At 53.2% G+C, this 15,619-nt stretch overlaps 1 protein-coding gene across 12 annotated transcripts in view; it reads right to left on the bottom strand.

Annotated features, from left to right (window-relative positions):
* Snph (syntaphilin) overlaps nt 1–15,619 on the bottom strand; it is a 49,330-nt gene that overhangs the window by 5,562 nt on the left and 28,149 nt on the right. For 2 of the 12 annotated variants that reach the window (XM_057780771.1, XM_057780768.1), the window contains 4 exons: nt 7,776–7,803; nt 6,352–7,012; nt 5,622–5,828; nt 2,414–2,563 (listed from right to left, as the gene is read on the bottom strand). In XM_057780771.1, coding sequence (XP_057636754.1) covers nt 2,414–2,563; nt 5,622–5,828; nt 6,352–6,533 — 539 coding nt within the window. In that variant the 5' untranslated portion in view covers nt 6,534–7,012; nt 7,776–7,803. Of the gene's footprint in view, nt 1–2,413; nt 2,564–5,621; nt 5,829–6,351; nt 7,013–7,775; nt 7,804–12,327; nt 12,431–15,619 lie in introns of all 12 variants that reach the window. The other 10 variants (XM_057780766.1, XM_057780777.1, XM_057780772.1 and 7 more) reach the window with 8 other exon arrangements.

Here is a 15,619-nt window from a genome sequence, read left to right as displayed (position 1 = left end):
CAGGCCTGCTGTGGGACCTTTCAAGGGTAACAGAGTGGTTGGGGACATTCTGCCAAACACAGGTAGATGGCCTACATGCCACTGCTGGCTGGTCCAGAGAAGAAGCTAGGAGAGGGGCTTCTGGCTCCTCATGGACATCAGTACAAAAGGGCAATCAGACCCTGGGCATCACTGGGAAGAGGGCAGGAACCCAAAAAGGGAACCTTAGTTCAAGGATGGTGGAGCCCATAGACCACCCCGACCTCTGAAACCACAACAAGTCTGACTGGACTGATAGAGGCTGGTCATGCATGCTGTACTATAACATGTTCAGAGATCAATAAGGACAGGAAGACTGGCGGGTGCCAGGATGACTGGAGAGGATGAGGAATGAATGACTGCTAATGGGAACATGGTGGTAAAAAGAGGTATCAGAGCACAGAAATTGTGGGAGTGGCCAATCAATGACCAGCCCAGGTTGAGACCCATACTTTGTGTAGTGGTATTTCATTTGTATTTTAATAAATAAAACTTGTCTGAAGATCAGAGAGTAAAACAGCCAACAGCCCCACTGGTCATTCTTACAGAGCAGACAGTGGTGACACACACCTTTAATCCCAGTAGCCATACTAGTTTGCCATAGAAACTGGGAGGTGTGCGCCTCTATTCCCAGTGGTGTATGCCTTTAATCCCAGCCCTAGAGAGGAATATAAAACTGGAGGAGACAGCTCAGAAAGGCAGTCTCATTCTGAGATTCCTGGAGGCAGGATTGCCATTTCGGACTGAGGTAGAGGTGGCTGGCTGTTTTGCTTTTCTGGTCTTCAGATTGAACCCCAATTTCTATATCTGAGTTTTTATTAATCGTGCTTCAACTATGACAGGGAGCTCACCCCTGAGGGCCAGGACCCAGAGTGGGATACCCCAGAGACCTAGGGTAGAACCAAACACGACTGGGGAAGTCAACGACATGATGCCTAAGGGTACTCTGCTGTACTCATAGGTCAGGCCCAGCCCAACCGCCATCAGAGAGGCAGAGAGACCCATAGCCAAACACTAGGCAGAACTTGGGAAATCCTGCAGAAGAGGGGGAGGAAGGATTGGAGGAGCCGGTGGGGCCAAGGGTGCCACAGGAAAACCCGCAGAACCTACTAACCTGGGCTCAGAGGGGCTCACAGGGACGGAACTGACAACCAGGGAGCCTGCATGGGACTGACCTTGGCCCTCTATTCAGAGGCCCACCGCTGGGTCAGGTGTGTAACTTGGTCTTTTTGTAGGAGCAGGGGCTGTCTCTAACTCTGTTGCCTGCTTTTGGGACCCATTCCTCCTACTGGGGGCCTCATCTACCCCTAAGAGAAGAGAAGGTGCCTAGTCTCACCGCAGCTTGATATCCCATGGCTGGCTGATATCCATCAGAGGCCTGCCCTTTTCTGAAGAGAAACAGAGGATTAGGAGTAGGAAGTAGGAGGGGAAGTGGGGGAGGGGCTCACAGGAGGGAGGGGAAACTGTCTACACATCAATTCTATGGCCTGTAGAATTACTCCGGGCAGGTATAAAAGCTGCTGCAGAAGCAAAGAACATTGTGGATGCCTGCCCTGAGCTCTAGTGCCCCACAGAGCTTGGTCCAGTTCAGAACAAACACAGCACAGAGGGGGCTGGTGAAGGCCATCAGAGGTGGGGATCCCACCTTAATATAGGATGTTTGTTGTACAGGGCCTAACTATGTATGCCAGGTTGTCCTCAAACCTACAATCTTTCCTCAGCCTATTGACTGGGGTAACACAATTTGCCGTAGTGCTCAACCCTTTGAAGTGTGACTCTTAGAGATGAAGCCACCAGGAGAGGTAGCACCAAGCGTTCGCAAGGACCTGAGAGTGAGCACAGCTGAACCTGGCACCTGGAACCTGGAACCTGGTACCCAGGCTGAGCAGGATCTCAGCCACAGCATCTCCTGATCTTGTGCTGTCTATAGGAAGGAAGCAGACATGGAGGAAGGCTTCTGGGCCTGGTCTGCGGGCTGAGACCCGTTTCTCATTGTGGAGAGGCAGGGGAGGGTTAAAGGTCTATTTCTCATCCCCAGGGATAAGGAAACCGGGAGAGACTCTGGTTCAGATCCATGGGAAGACAGGATCCAGGGAAGAAGCTGCCATCCAAAGGAGGTGCAGGACTATGGTCAGAAGAAGACCGCAGCAGGAAGTGATGTCCTTACAGGGAGGGACCCTTCCCACTGGCCCCAAGCACCTGCTTAAAATAGTCAAGGGGTGTCAGGGGCTGGCACCTCTATAAATGGGCCCAAATGAGGCTTTGCCAAGAGGAGAGTTCAGGTCGATAGCAGCAAGGCCATTCTTCCTTCTTCTCAGGGGATACCCCAAGACCCTGGCTCTGCTGAGATTGGAGCTGGTTGGTGTTCCCAAGGCTTCCCCTGGCTGCCACTCACCGGTCCTGAAGCCGGTCCTGTGTGTCCTTCAGCCGGGCCCTCAGGTGCCTGATGCAAACTTCCTTCTGCTGCAACGGAGTCAGATACTGCTCTGGGGTGGGGGGCTTGATGCCATGGTTGTCGCTGCATAGTGTATACTTCATGGAGCGCCTGCAAGGGACCGTCCATCAGAGGTGGGGGATAGAGAGGGCAGGTGGAGCACAGAGCCGGACCAGGGAGCAGCCTAACTATCTTCAGCTCAGCCTGTGCCAATGGCCCTTCTGAGCAGGTTTTGTGGGCGTGGCACGCTGAGAGCCAGCCCTTCTGAGCAGGCTTTGTGGGCGTGGCACGCTGAGAGCCAGCCCTTCTGAGCAGGCTTTGTGGGCGTGGCACACCGAGAGCACAGCCTTCTGCGAGGTGAGTTTTAGTGAAGCTCTTCTGAGAGAAGAGTTGGATGGGGGGGACATCTGTCCAGGGAAGAGGGACCTCTCGTGAGGCACGTGTGTGCTCAGTGCCTCCTAACATCCTGTGTAGACCCTCACTGCAGCACTGGGTGCATGGGAGCCTTTGTCCTACGAACATACACTCACTTCAGAGACGGTAGCTCAAGCAGCCTCCATGCAGTCCGTGGGCTTCCTGAGCCCGGGCTGCCTGTCTTCAATGGAGGATGTGAAAATGGGGAGCAAGGGCAGGTTCCAAGTGAGCCTGCATGGAGGATGGAGGACTCACCTGCAGAGGTGACATCTTCCTGGGAGGGAGCTAGCCTAAGGACAGGGATGCGGGCATAGACACAGGGGTGATGTCATGGCTGTCTCTGCAGATAACCACGATGCACTCTCTTTACCCAACTTCGGGAACACACAGGTTTACATTACATGTACACACGGGGAGGCCTGGCCACTCCTTGCTCTCAGGAAATTCATGGTGTCTCCAGCCATGTGCCCCTGCATATCCCCATGGTTGTCCATACGCCATATTCGTGCTGCCTTCGTAGGTAAATGCCTGGTCCTGGACACCAACCATGTGTTTGCGTCCACGCTCTGGGGCATGTGTGATCACGTATGTGGACACTTGCTAGGTGGGGACAATTAGCAGCAGGGCCCTGAGTAGCAGCTGGCTGGACACCTCCTGCAACTGATCCAGTGTGTCATATCATACCAGTGTGGAGGAGCCTCCACCCAGAGGGCCACTGGGGCCAGGACGGAGGGCTGGCCAAGGCTTTCCTAGGAAGGAGAACTCCCTCATTCCACAACAGACTTTGGTTCAGATGGTTCCACCCACAGCTTCCTGGCTGCAGGATCTGTTCTTAAGAACCTTGCTTGGATCTTGGTTTCAAATCCTGGGAGTGTTCCCACACAACAGAGACTGGGGCCTGTAGCTACATCACCCCGCTGCTCCAGGGGCTGGGGACACTTAGCCTCAGTGTAGACACTTCCTAGGGCTGGAAAAGATAGGCCCTGTGGAGGCCCATTGTGGAAGTAGCCAGTTTCAAGGCAGATTTAAAGTTTCACGGAAGCTGTGTGATATTTAAGGTAGACTGTGAAGTGTTAGAAGGTGGTAGCAGGAAGGGAAGCCAGGTCACAGAGCTGCTCTTCCGCCTGGCAAGGGGCAAGGGTGGCACGGTGGGTGCCTAGACTTTCACACCCTGCTATAAGATCTCCCCCAAAGAGAAGAAGCAATCCAGCATCCTTCACTCAGATCTGTAACCGTCCTGCCCTGCAAGGGATTTGTGCAGTGAGGAAAGAGTTCTCAGCCTGGCACGAGGCAAGGGTGTGGAAAAGCAGGTGCTAAACTAGTAAGAATGAGGCTCAGAGGGAAGTGGGGCTTTGAACGTTCTCATTTGCTTTCATGGGCATTTTTTCCCCAGATAACATTTAATACCCGCTGACAGTCACTAGCTGCCCAGCCCCCGTGTGTGTGATATATTAAAAAAGAGAAATGTGATCACGTGCACCTTAGCAGAGACAGCCTGGCTGCAGTGAGGCCCTTAGGTAATACTGTTCTGCCCCCCTCTTCAGGGGTGGCAGGCCTCCTTTGGGGCAACAGGACTTCTCTCTCCACAGGTGTGCAACCTGTGGTTTGGGACAGCGCCAGGGGCTTCAAATGGGAGAGCTGTTACAAAACTGTCACTAATGGAAAAGTCTGGACCCTTCCAATGCCATGCTTTTCAAGATGGAAATCGGATAGGAGCCAGATGCTGGCTTCTAACATGTGCACAGGTCCTGCATATGACTGTTACCCACCGCCCACACCTCGGTGGAAAAACCTGACATCTGTGGTTTTAAAGGCTCTGCACATCACTGAACACAGAAGACATCTCTCTGCTGAGAGGAGCAGGGCATGGCTTGCAGGGAGGAGCCCGGCTGTGGCTCTGCCATCAGGATTCACCCCCATTCTCGCGTGTCCATAACCTTCAAGCCTCACTATGGCCCAGGACATACAGGGAGTGTGCAGATCAACTCACGGACATCCCTGCATTATCAGCTCCATTTTATGGAAGAGAAAAAGTTGAGCCTTGGAGACAGGAAGCCTGCAGCTCCCCACAACCCCTTGGTGCCCACGTTTTCCAGCACCCTGATTCTAACTAACATCCTGGTCTTCAAGGAGAGACAGCACCTCTTTACCTGCCCCCCCCAGTGTGACTCTCTATCCCAGGTCTCTGTCTACTGTACCTAGACCAGAACTTAGCATGTGTCACACCTGTAGCATGTCACCACCTCCGCCACTCACAGTGCCCGAGACAAACGCCCTTTCCTCTGTGTTTGGGATGGCACCACTGAGAGGAAAACACTAATCCTCTCGGAATTAACTGGATAGGTTGCTAGGAAGCCATGTGACCCAGTTCTAACCAATGAAGTCTAAGCAAAATTTCACAGGGAAAATGTCAACACAAAGGGGCTATCTTCTTCCACTCTGACCTACCTGATGGGTGGTGGCACAGGGGCCATCTTAGGGTAATTAGGACAAATGGTGTTCACATGGATGGTGACAGGAATGGGTGAGACCTGTGAGTTCCAGGAGTCACCTGTCTCTGTCCCTGACAGCTTATCGCATGGGCTCATGTCCCTTTTACGGACAGGGACCACAGAGGGGAGACGTGACAAGTTCTAGGATCTAGTCGGTAAGAATGCTGGAGTCGGGATGGGCAGATCACGGTGCTTCTGTCCCCCCATCTCCCGGGCACCAGGTTCCCAGGCAGCCGGGCCTGGCTGGAAGGAGGAGCTGTTACCTCGGTGTGGGGCTGCTGTCGCTGCCCTTGCAGGAGCCAGAGTTGCTGCTGCTGCTGAGGGAAGAGGTGCCGTAGGCGTCCCGCACACTCACAGGTGGAGAAGTGCGCCTGGAGGCGGGGAGAAGAGGCAGCTGCTCATTCTGGCTGGCGGGCAGCTGTGGGCACTGGGCGAACACTGCCAGGCCGCTACGGCCTAAAGTGCCCCCGCTTCGGGTTCATCACAGGGAAGAAAGGCAGTGGGGTGGGACACACACACACAGAGACAGGGGTGACAGAACAGACAGTGGTAATCAAGATAGAAACCAGAAGGTGGCTAACCCTCCTAGTTCCCCAGGGTCAAGCAGGGAGGCTAGACAGGGCTGTGGACAAAGGGTGGACCCCAGGGTCTCTTAGCCCAGGGAAGGACATCCAGGCATGAACTGAAACAGAGGGGATTAGAATGGGGCAGACAGAAGGGGACTGGAGAGGGACCCACAGGGTGACGGTCAAAAGAGAACGAGTAATGGCAGGGCCGATGCTAATGGGAACCTTCATACAACTGCTATATCCACCATGTCATTTAGGTCCTTAAATAGTTCCTGGAGGTGGCATGGATCCGCAGCCTATTTAAGGATGGGGAAACCGAGGGCACAATTTGCTTAAAGGCACACTGCAAGCCTGCTGCAGATGAGGACAAAGCTCAAGCCCTCCTGCCTCGGAAGCTCAGGCTCTAAACAAGGGAGAGACTCACCTGCGAGATCCGGCAGAGGCGCGTCTACTTCCTGGCAGGGACATGGCCATGAGACTGCGGGTCCTGGTTAGCGGTGGGATGGACGGTGTTCCCGGGGCTGAGGAGAGAGGGCGGGTTGTGGGGGGCGTAGGGAGGGCAGGGCCGGGCCATGTCATCCTCTCGCTGGGACCACTGCCTGGCATGGCTTCTCCTCTTGCCCTTCGGCACGACACCCCAGAATCAAGCGAGGACCTGTAGGCTAAGCCGTAGGTGGCTGCCTTCGCCAGTGAATTCAGTGGGGCTTGGCAGAGACTGCTACCCCCAGTTTAAAGTCTCAGTTCTCAGAGCCTCAGGGGTGGCTAGAAGTCATCAGTCCAACCCCAGATCTTCCAGGTCAGTGAAGGCACCCAGAGGGACGACGACCCCACCACAGTCACGGGGACAGCAGGACAAGGGCCTCCTGTCCACCTGTGCAGCAAAAGGATCTTCTACTCTGCTAGCAAAGCCTGCTTCTCCCCAGGTCCCTGCCCCTCAGATCCCGCCTCCCACATCCAGTCCTCCCTCTGTGGTAGGGGCTGCAGGTCGGAGGACTCCTGGTGCAGGACTGGGAGCCCCAGATTAGGCCGGGCTGGTCTCGCTGACCATCACCTTCCCAGTTGGCACGTGGTTCGGGGCTTCCTGGCTACAGAGGAGACAAGACAGATGGACATACCAGCACACGGGTAGAGAGATAAATGGATACAGACAAAATAGGTCATTCCAAGATGTGTCACACACATGGCCACATACATGCTCAGGTGCCTGCCCCCCAGGCAGGACAGTAGCCAGGCCCTCTGACTCCCATGCTGCGTGCATGCAGGCTAGCCTCGGTCACATAAACATGCACGGTTATTTTAGCACATCCCAGGACACTGAGCGTAGGCTTGATGCGCAAGAGGCCAAGGTCCTCCCTAGCTGCTGAGTGTTCCTCGGTGGGTATGTCTAGCAAGCCGCATGCTCAGGAGTTTACAATGCCCAGGAGACCTGAGAAGCGGGGTGGGTGCACTCAGGCCCGCTGGGTCCTGTGCTGGGTCTTTAGGATGTTCTCCTGAGTTGGGATTTTAGTGTCAAGGACAGCTCTGCAGGGATGTCTTTGGGGGTGGGGGGGGGGAGGGAGGCCCCATGCGGAAGGTGTAGCTGTCCGGGACCAGGGCTACACTAGGTATCAGCCCAGAGCTCCCTTGAGCCAAAGCAGAGAAACCTAGGTTTTCTACAGTCAGTGACTGGTTTTGAGGCAGCCCCAGAGGTCGTAGCCTAGGACTCCACGTTCAGAGAAGGGACTATAGACAATAGCCGGGGAAAGCTTAGCAGAGAGCGCCATGCCCTGGACTTCTGCCCATGCTGGGGAGAGGCAGCCGCCAAGCCAAGCCCCACTGCACACCAGCCCGTGCTACACTGTTACGTACATTACGCCATTGACTTCTCCCAACAACCCTATGAGGAAGTGCTGAGATTAGTCCCCTCTTACAGATAAGGAATCAGGGCCACCGTGAGCAACAGGACTTGCCCAAGTCACACCCCAGTTGTGTGGCAGGAGCAGCATTTGAACCAGACCAGCATCAGATACTGAGATCTCAAACCCCAGAGTTCCTGACCCAGGGACTACCTCCTTCCCACATCAGGGTCCCCAGGAACTTGCTTCTCCAGCACAGTAGTGTGGCCAACTCCCGAGTGGACAAAGGCACTACTCAGATGGCCAGCTTCCTGGCTGTGACACAGAACACAGCCCGTTCCCCTAGAGGGCCTGGACACAGCCAGCATTGTTTGCCCAGAGGTGTCGGGTGTAGGAGCCGCTGACACCATGCCCGTCACCTGAGCTGCCCACCTAGCTTGGCACCACTTCCCATCCATCAGTCTCAGTCACCCAAGCAGAACCTCTAGAAACAGATCAGAAGAGGCCATGATCAGGGGCAGGGTGGGGCATCAGTGGGTTGCATATCTGTCCAGAGAAGTATACAGGGGTCCCTGCCTCCTGGGTACAGGAGGATCTTCTGGGAGCAGCTGGAATAGGGGAGGCAGAGGGCGATGGCCTTTGCTCATGCGCGGACCAAACTTGGGGGACTGCCTGCCAAGGGTGGATCCCTCTAAGGTCAGGTGACCTGCTGGCAGTTTTCTTTCCTTTGGGCCCTTGCTAGTCGATGTCACCGGGGCCTGACTGGCCATGTTCCCACCACTGTCTGCCTCCTGGCTTTAGGCTGGCCGCAGGGAGGAGGCAACACCTTCGGCAGGCCTCACCTCCCAGATGGCTTCTCTACCACAGCCAGCTTGGGTGAGTGGGATTAAGAGCTGACAGAGTCCAGGTGGAGCTCCAGGCCCAGATCTCGGGAGGCGGGTAAGAAAGGGTGGATGGGAACTGCGTGTGACCCTGGTACAATACGAGCTTTGTCCCAGCTGTCTGTACCACCTTGCTTGGCAACCCCCTTCTCCCCCACTTCTCCCCCCTCTTGCGTTCTCTTTTCCTTTCTCCCTGGCTGCGGGTGGGAATGGGGTGGCATTTGTACCCGGACACAGTCGACAGTCTCCTGGGAGACCAGAACCAGTCATTAATTCAGGACAGAAGTGGAAGTGGTATTTCCCCTACTGGGATGGGACCTCACAGGCAGGGGCCCTCTTGGGAAGGCAGAAGCCACCCAGGGCCCATAGGGCACCTCCTCCTCAGGATCCTGCTCAGAGGCTCCAGTGTGTGTCCTGTGTCTTCTTGGCTCCTCCCTCTACCATAGCCTAGAGAGGAGGCATGTTGCCATGGCATTTATCACCATGCCGCCTGCTCAGCCTGGAGTCCCACAGGCCTGTCTCCAAGCAGCCACTTGGAATGGAAGCCGAAAGGAAAAGCTCCTAAGCCATGGGAGCAGGGTCAACAATCTTCCTTCAACCCCAAGGAAACCCACCGTTTCCCCATTGTGTAGGCTCCATAGGAACCACACACACATTTGTCTCTTTGATTGGCCATCCCCAGTCCCAGTGCTGCCTAAGGGCCTAAAATGGGGAGGGAGAGCTGAAAGGCTGCAGAAATAGGCTCAAACAGATATGGGATTGAATGTTGGTTCTTGTACTTGGGCTGCATGCCTTGGTGCGCCTGGCTACTGCTGAGCTTCGGCCTTTCGTCTACCATGACGCTGCACCTCCTCTCTGGCTACTGTGAAAGTAACATGTAGCAGTGCATGCGTGTGGCACGGATGGGTGCATGTCACACAAGAGACACGGCACACACAGGAGGAGACAGTGTTCTGGAACTAGACAACTAACATGTGATATGACCTTCAGAAAAAAAAAAAAAAACACACATCCACGACATTCTGATGGCCTCCGGAAAAATGCTTCCTCCAGCCAGAAACTTGTGTTGTGCCTGGATTCATGGTAGGTGTCCACCATGCATGGGAAGGCAGGGGCAGCATCGCCAAAGGCAGTAATTAACTCAACAACATCGTTGCTTGGAAGCTGGGGTGCCTGATGAGGAACAGTGGGAGTGAGGCTGTGAGGGGCAGTGTGGCCAGGCTACACACAGTCAGATGAGCCAGGGTCTTTGTCCAGTGGGCCACAGGGAGGCGTGGGGCTGTCCCACAAAGGAGAGGGGGGCACATGGGATGTGCACATGAGAAAACCCTGGGTGGGGAGCCCTCTAGCGTGTGTCAGGAAAGGACAGGACTGGGGAGTAGACAGATTGCAGACTGCTAAAATCTTCCAGGGGTGAACTTAGGAGGGCATGGTCTGGGCAGCATCAGGAATAACAGAGAAAGGACCTGGACCTTGTTTAGAAGCCGTCAGAAACTCATGGTTATGTGAAAATAAGGGGAAAGCACTCAATCCTGGTGGTCAAGTCCTTTCCACTTAGAATGGTCTCCTCCTCCTCTTTTTCTCCCTCACTTCTGCATGCAGTGCTGTGTGCACACGTGTATATGCGTGTGCACTTGTACATATGCAATGAGAGCTCTGCTTGTCAAAGCGCCACCATCGCTCTGCTTGAGCTATCTGCCAGCCTACAGCATCCTTCCCCAGGACTCTGTGTACTGGGGATGAAGTCTTCCTACAGGGACCAGGCCCCATTTCTTCTTGTCTTAACCCCTTAGCTGAAGCTTCCTGGTATATTTCATAGACACAAACACAATTAACACATAATGGTCATTATACAATGGTTTAAAACCTGTGCTAGATCATAGAGCTAGACTAGATGGTCTCCGAGGAACCTGGTCCCACATTCTGATTCTAGGGCTGTTTACGAAACAAAGGACTTGCTTCTTCAATGACTAGACTCCTGGGTAGCAGTTTCCTTGGCTTTAAGATTAGGAAGCTGCATCTCTCGGGAGAAACTGGCACCTTATTCAATAGGGGAGCAGCCAGGTGCTTGGGTCAACCCAGTGTCCTAAGGGAACATTCCAGAATATACCTTTGAAGGTCTTTTTCAAAGCATTAAGCATCAACAAAAGAAAAAAAAAAGCAACCCTGAAATCCCAGAGAACAGAACAGGCTGAGCCGATGACTCAGCCCCCAGCAGCTGTGCAGAGCAGAGCACAGCGACCAGAGTTTGGGAGGGAGCCCGGCTCTGCCAAGGCGGCAGCAGAACCTGGAACATTCTTCCTAGGCAAGCACAGAAACTTGTGCTCCTTGAATGCTAATGCAGAGCAGGGAATGGAAATGGGCCTGGACGTTTGCCAAGGAGCCACCCTCCAACCTTAGAACACCAGGGCGACTCCACTGAGGTGATGGGCAAAGCTCCTCAGGCTTCGGACGGCCTCATCCTCCCCCATCAGCAGACTCAAGTCCAGCTTCCTGCCCTTGTGGAGGGGGGACTTCTCCAGCTCACTTCCTGTCTCTGGCACAAGCCACTCCCTGAACTCAAACCGCTCAACAGAGCCATTGAATTCTGCGTTCTCACTGTGGCAACCCCAGTACAGTGGCAGGGCTGTTTCACAATTGGCCAAATGCTGCAGGGGTTCCCAAGGTAACCAGAAAAGGCTTGAGGGCCGGGGCAGCACCACAAGAAGCCTCCAGTGACAAGTCTCAGACGCCTCAGCACTGGTCCCAAGTCCTGGTCCACATCGTACTAGTGTGGCTACATGGCATATCCTCACTCTGTCTTCCTTCTGTTTGTTCAGATTTCCCACCTAGCTATATTCTGCCTGTCCATTGGCCAAAACAGCTTTATTCATCAACCAATAAAAGCAACACATATACAGAAGGAGATCCCACGTCACACCAGGACTTCAACTATAGCAGAAATAGTAGTGGTGTGTGCTACAACATGGGTGAGCCCTGAAGACACCGAGTTAAGCAAAAGAAGTCAGATACAAACACCAAGTGATGGATGACTCTGTTTATACAAAATACCACCATGGGCAAATGCACAGAGACAGGAGCCACTTAGGGGCTGTCAAGATGAAGGAAAGAAGAAACAGAGAGGCAGCTGTTGACAGGAATGGGGCTTCTTAAGAGGGATTCTGAAGATGCTTGGGGATTAGATAATGGGGTTGGTTACACAATTTTGTACTGGGGATGGTACATTTTCAAAGGGAAAATGTTACAGTCTGTGAACTGCATCTCAATTAAAAGAAAAAACCCAGTCAAAACAAATCCACACAATCAATATTTTTAATGAATAGCTGCTAAAGGTCAGGTATGGTCCAGAAGGGAGGACATGGTCCAGATTGCTCAGCAGTGGCAGCAAGGCAAGACAGAAAGCCAATCCCCTGCCCTCACTGGAGACCAGAGGCAAGCAGGGCACCTAGACTGCTCCCAAGGCATCCTTCCTGAGCCTTCTCTCTAGCCCAAGCAGAACCACTCCTGCTCTTGAAAACAGAGCAGAAGCCCCATTCAGAGACAGCTGCTTTTCCTCTCCAAGTTGTCCCTTCTTTCCACAGCCTAGGTGCCATGCAAGCAGTGCCCTGAACCCCCAATACCTCAGAGTCACATCACCCTGAACCCCCAATACCTCAGAGTCACATCGCCCTGAACCCCCAATACCTCAGAGTCACATTGCACGATCACCGGTGGTCAGCTGGGGCCTCTCTTCTCTCAAGTACAGCTACTTCAAGCATTTGTGGTAACCTCTTGTCTGTACTGGTGTCTTTGGGACCCAACCAAGATGATAAAGGGAGAGATAGACAATTTGTGGGAAATCAGAAAGCTTCATCCCTTCATTGCCTCTTAAAGGGATCTGTTCTTTACGGATAATCCGTATAACTCAAGAGTCTGAGAAGGCATGAGCTGAGGTTGAAGTTACAGGCACCCTCTTCCAGGCTGGCTGCCAAAGGGCATCTACCAGGGGCAAGGAGCAATAGGGGAACCCTAGGTCCACTCCTTCCAATGTAAGTTGTTCCAGGATAGACCCTCTGCAGGCACCAGGGAGAGGTGTGGGAACAGAGAGAGAGGTCACGGTGCCAACTTCAGCTTGGTAGCCAATTTGGCAAATGACTCCTGGCAGATGGAGGCCCCCAGCAGCCCTGGCCACAGCGTATGCTTTCCCTGGGCCTCCTCACTGATAGAGCTGTCAATCTCTGCAGCTTCTTCCCTGCCCCTCCTCATCTCGAGCAGCACAGGAAGAGGATGACGGTGGACCTCCATCTCGGCGGCTTCTCTCTACTCTTTGGGCCTTGGTTCTTAGGATCCTGGGTCTCACTGCTACTTATGCCAGCACCTATCCCAAGGACCAGCAGGGGCTAATGTGGTCTTAGAAGCTTAGGACAGAACATAACTCAGGGAGAATTTGTCACCATTTTATCCACAGAGAAGTTAAAATCCAGGAAGGGCAGGTAATTTCTCGCAGTTGCCCAGCAAATGGGAGTCAGAGTCTGGGCTGGCAGCTGGATTCCAGCGAATCTACCCATCTGCCCATCCCCCCACCATCCCCACTTGAAAGCCAGCCTGAGTTCAATAAGAACAAAGGAGAGATTAAGAGCTGAGGGGGAAGACAAGTGCGGCACCAACGTTAAGACAGGTCACACAGGACTAGAAGGTGAGGCTGAGACCCAAGGAAGAAGAGGCTGCTATGCAGCACCACAAGTCCAAACAGACTGGTCTCATCCCAAGCTTCCTGCCCACTGATTTAAACTCATGATCAGTCTTCTTATGGTTAATGAGGACCAGGGAGCAGGCTCATGCCTTGGGAAGAATAAAGACATCCCTTAAGTGAGTGTTAAAGGAAGAATTTCTGCATAGGATTTGCTGCAGCGGAAGGAATCTACTCCTCGGGAGTCTGCAGGGAGGAACCCGAGAGAAAGGGAAGGCGGTACACACACCCGAGCCAACCTTCAAACGCTGTGTTTTGTTCACAGGGCCTGTGTCCCTGTTGGACAGAAGGGACGTGGAGATGTCAGCACATCTGCCTGGGAACACAGCCCTTTCCATGGAGACAACCCTCCACCAAACAGTGATCAGAGAGCCTCTACCACCTAGGGAGACCAAGCCAGGCCCGACATACTCCAACAACCAATCTCCCTGGCATTGCCAGCATTTCAAGACACTCTAGTCCAGTGGTTCTCAACATTTCTAACGCTGTGGCCCTTTAATACAGTTCTTCATCTTGTGGTGACCACCCCCCCACACACACCATAAAATTATTTTCATTGCTGTGATTTTGCTACTGTCGTGAATAGTAATGTAAATATCTGATATGCAGGACATCTGATAGGTAACATCTGTAAAAGGTTTGTTCAACCCCTATGGGGTTGCAACCCACAGGTTGAGAACCACTGCTCTGGTCCAATGATCTTAGCAGAAAACTAAAGACTGGTGAAGCCCAGAGCATGAACAACAGTATCAGAAGGCCTGACGTAGCTCGTCCTGATGCCACCAGCTCTCATGCCACGCCGCTTCTGCTGGGAGCCAAGTCGTGTCTGTGTCCCCGAGGTCTGCGGGCTGAGCTCAGAGATGCAGCACGGCTCACCCAAGCATGCCCACGAGCCATGCCCCTCACTGCAGCATCCTCCTCCCTCTGCTCTTGCTCTCCTGCAGCTACCAGCTGCCCTGCCTGCTCTGCAGCGGGTCCCCATCCAGCTGATTGCTGGTGGCATTTCTCACATCGTGCTGAAACCTTTCACCTTCAGGAAGATTCCTGGCTTTCAGCAAGACCCAGCCTTGCTCCCGCTTGCTGGATGAGGGCCAGGGATTAACCAATCCCTCTCCAGAGAAGCTGTCCTGTCTCTTGATTTAGTCAAAACAAGAATTTAAAAATGCTTTAAGTGGGGGAGTCTGCTGACACCCAGTCCCCACTTGAAAGTTTTTGTCTCGGGAAGTTTTTATTCATGGAGAAACCAACTAACCTAACAGAAACAGTGTGGTTCTGGAATCAAACACACCTGGGTTTGAGCTCCTAATGCCATTGTATGTCTAAGTCTCAGGAGCCCTTTCGGTAAATGGGGCCGATTACAGCTGTACATGGAACAGCCATGGTGAACATCAACAGTCACGCCTGCTACATGCTGCTAGAGCCCTGACAGAGGATGCTCGCCAGAAGCAGTAGGGGTCACTCGTCTGCCTGAGTCTATTCTCTTCGTAATTATTTCAAATTTATTATCGTTATTATCAGTGGGGGGGCGCATGCACACACACACACACACACAGAGAGAGAGAGAGAGAGAGAGAGAGAGAGAGAGAGAGAGAGAGAGAGAGAGAAGTGGGTTCTCTTTCTACCATGGGATCCGTGGATAGAACTCAGGTTGTCAGGCTCACAGAACAAATGTCTTTATTTGTTGAACTATCACACTGGCACTATTTGACTGTGTGTGTGACACGTGTGAGTATGTGTATATCTGTGTGTACACAGAGGCCTGAGGTTGATATCACAGGTCTCTAGTACGCTCCATCTTGCTTTTGGAGACAGGGTCTCTCACTAAAATCTGGAGCTCACCAATTATTTAGTCTGTTTGGCCTCTCAGCTTTGGTGATCCACCTACCTCTGTTCCCCAGTGCTGGGGTTACAAAGTGTGCCACTATGGCTGGATTTGGTCCTGGGTACTAGGGATCTGAACCCAGGCTCTCATGTTTCCCATCTCCCAGGCACCTTCTTCTTAAAAACACCTTTCTTGTTTTATATGTATGGGTACACATGGCTGTGTACCAAGTGCATGCAATGCCCAAGGAGGCCAGAAGAGGGCACTGGATCACCTAGAATTGGAGTTACAGATACTTGTGAGCTGCCATGTGGGTGCTGGGAACCAAATCCAGATCCTCTGGGAAAGCAGTCAGTATTCTTAACTGGAGCCGTCTCTCCAACCCCACTTTAGTGTAGCTCATGTATTTTATCTTTAACCCAATC

The sequence above is a fragment of the Chionomys nivalis genome, chromosome 9 (genome assembly GCF_950005125.1).
Source record: "Chionomys nivalis chromosome 9, mChiNiv1.1, whole genome shotgun sequence".
In the NCBI taxonomy this organism is placed as follows: Eukaryota; Metazoa; Chordata; class Mammalia; order Rodentia; family Cricetidae; genus Chionomys; species Chionomys nivalis.
Note: the sequence above shows the minus strand (reverse complement) of the source record. Positions and strands in the feature narration are given on the sequence as shown.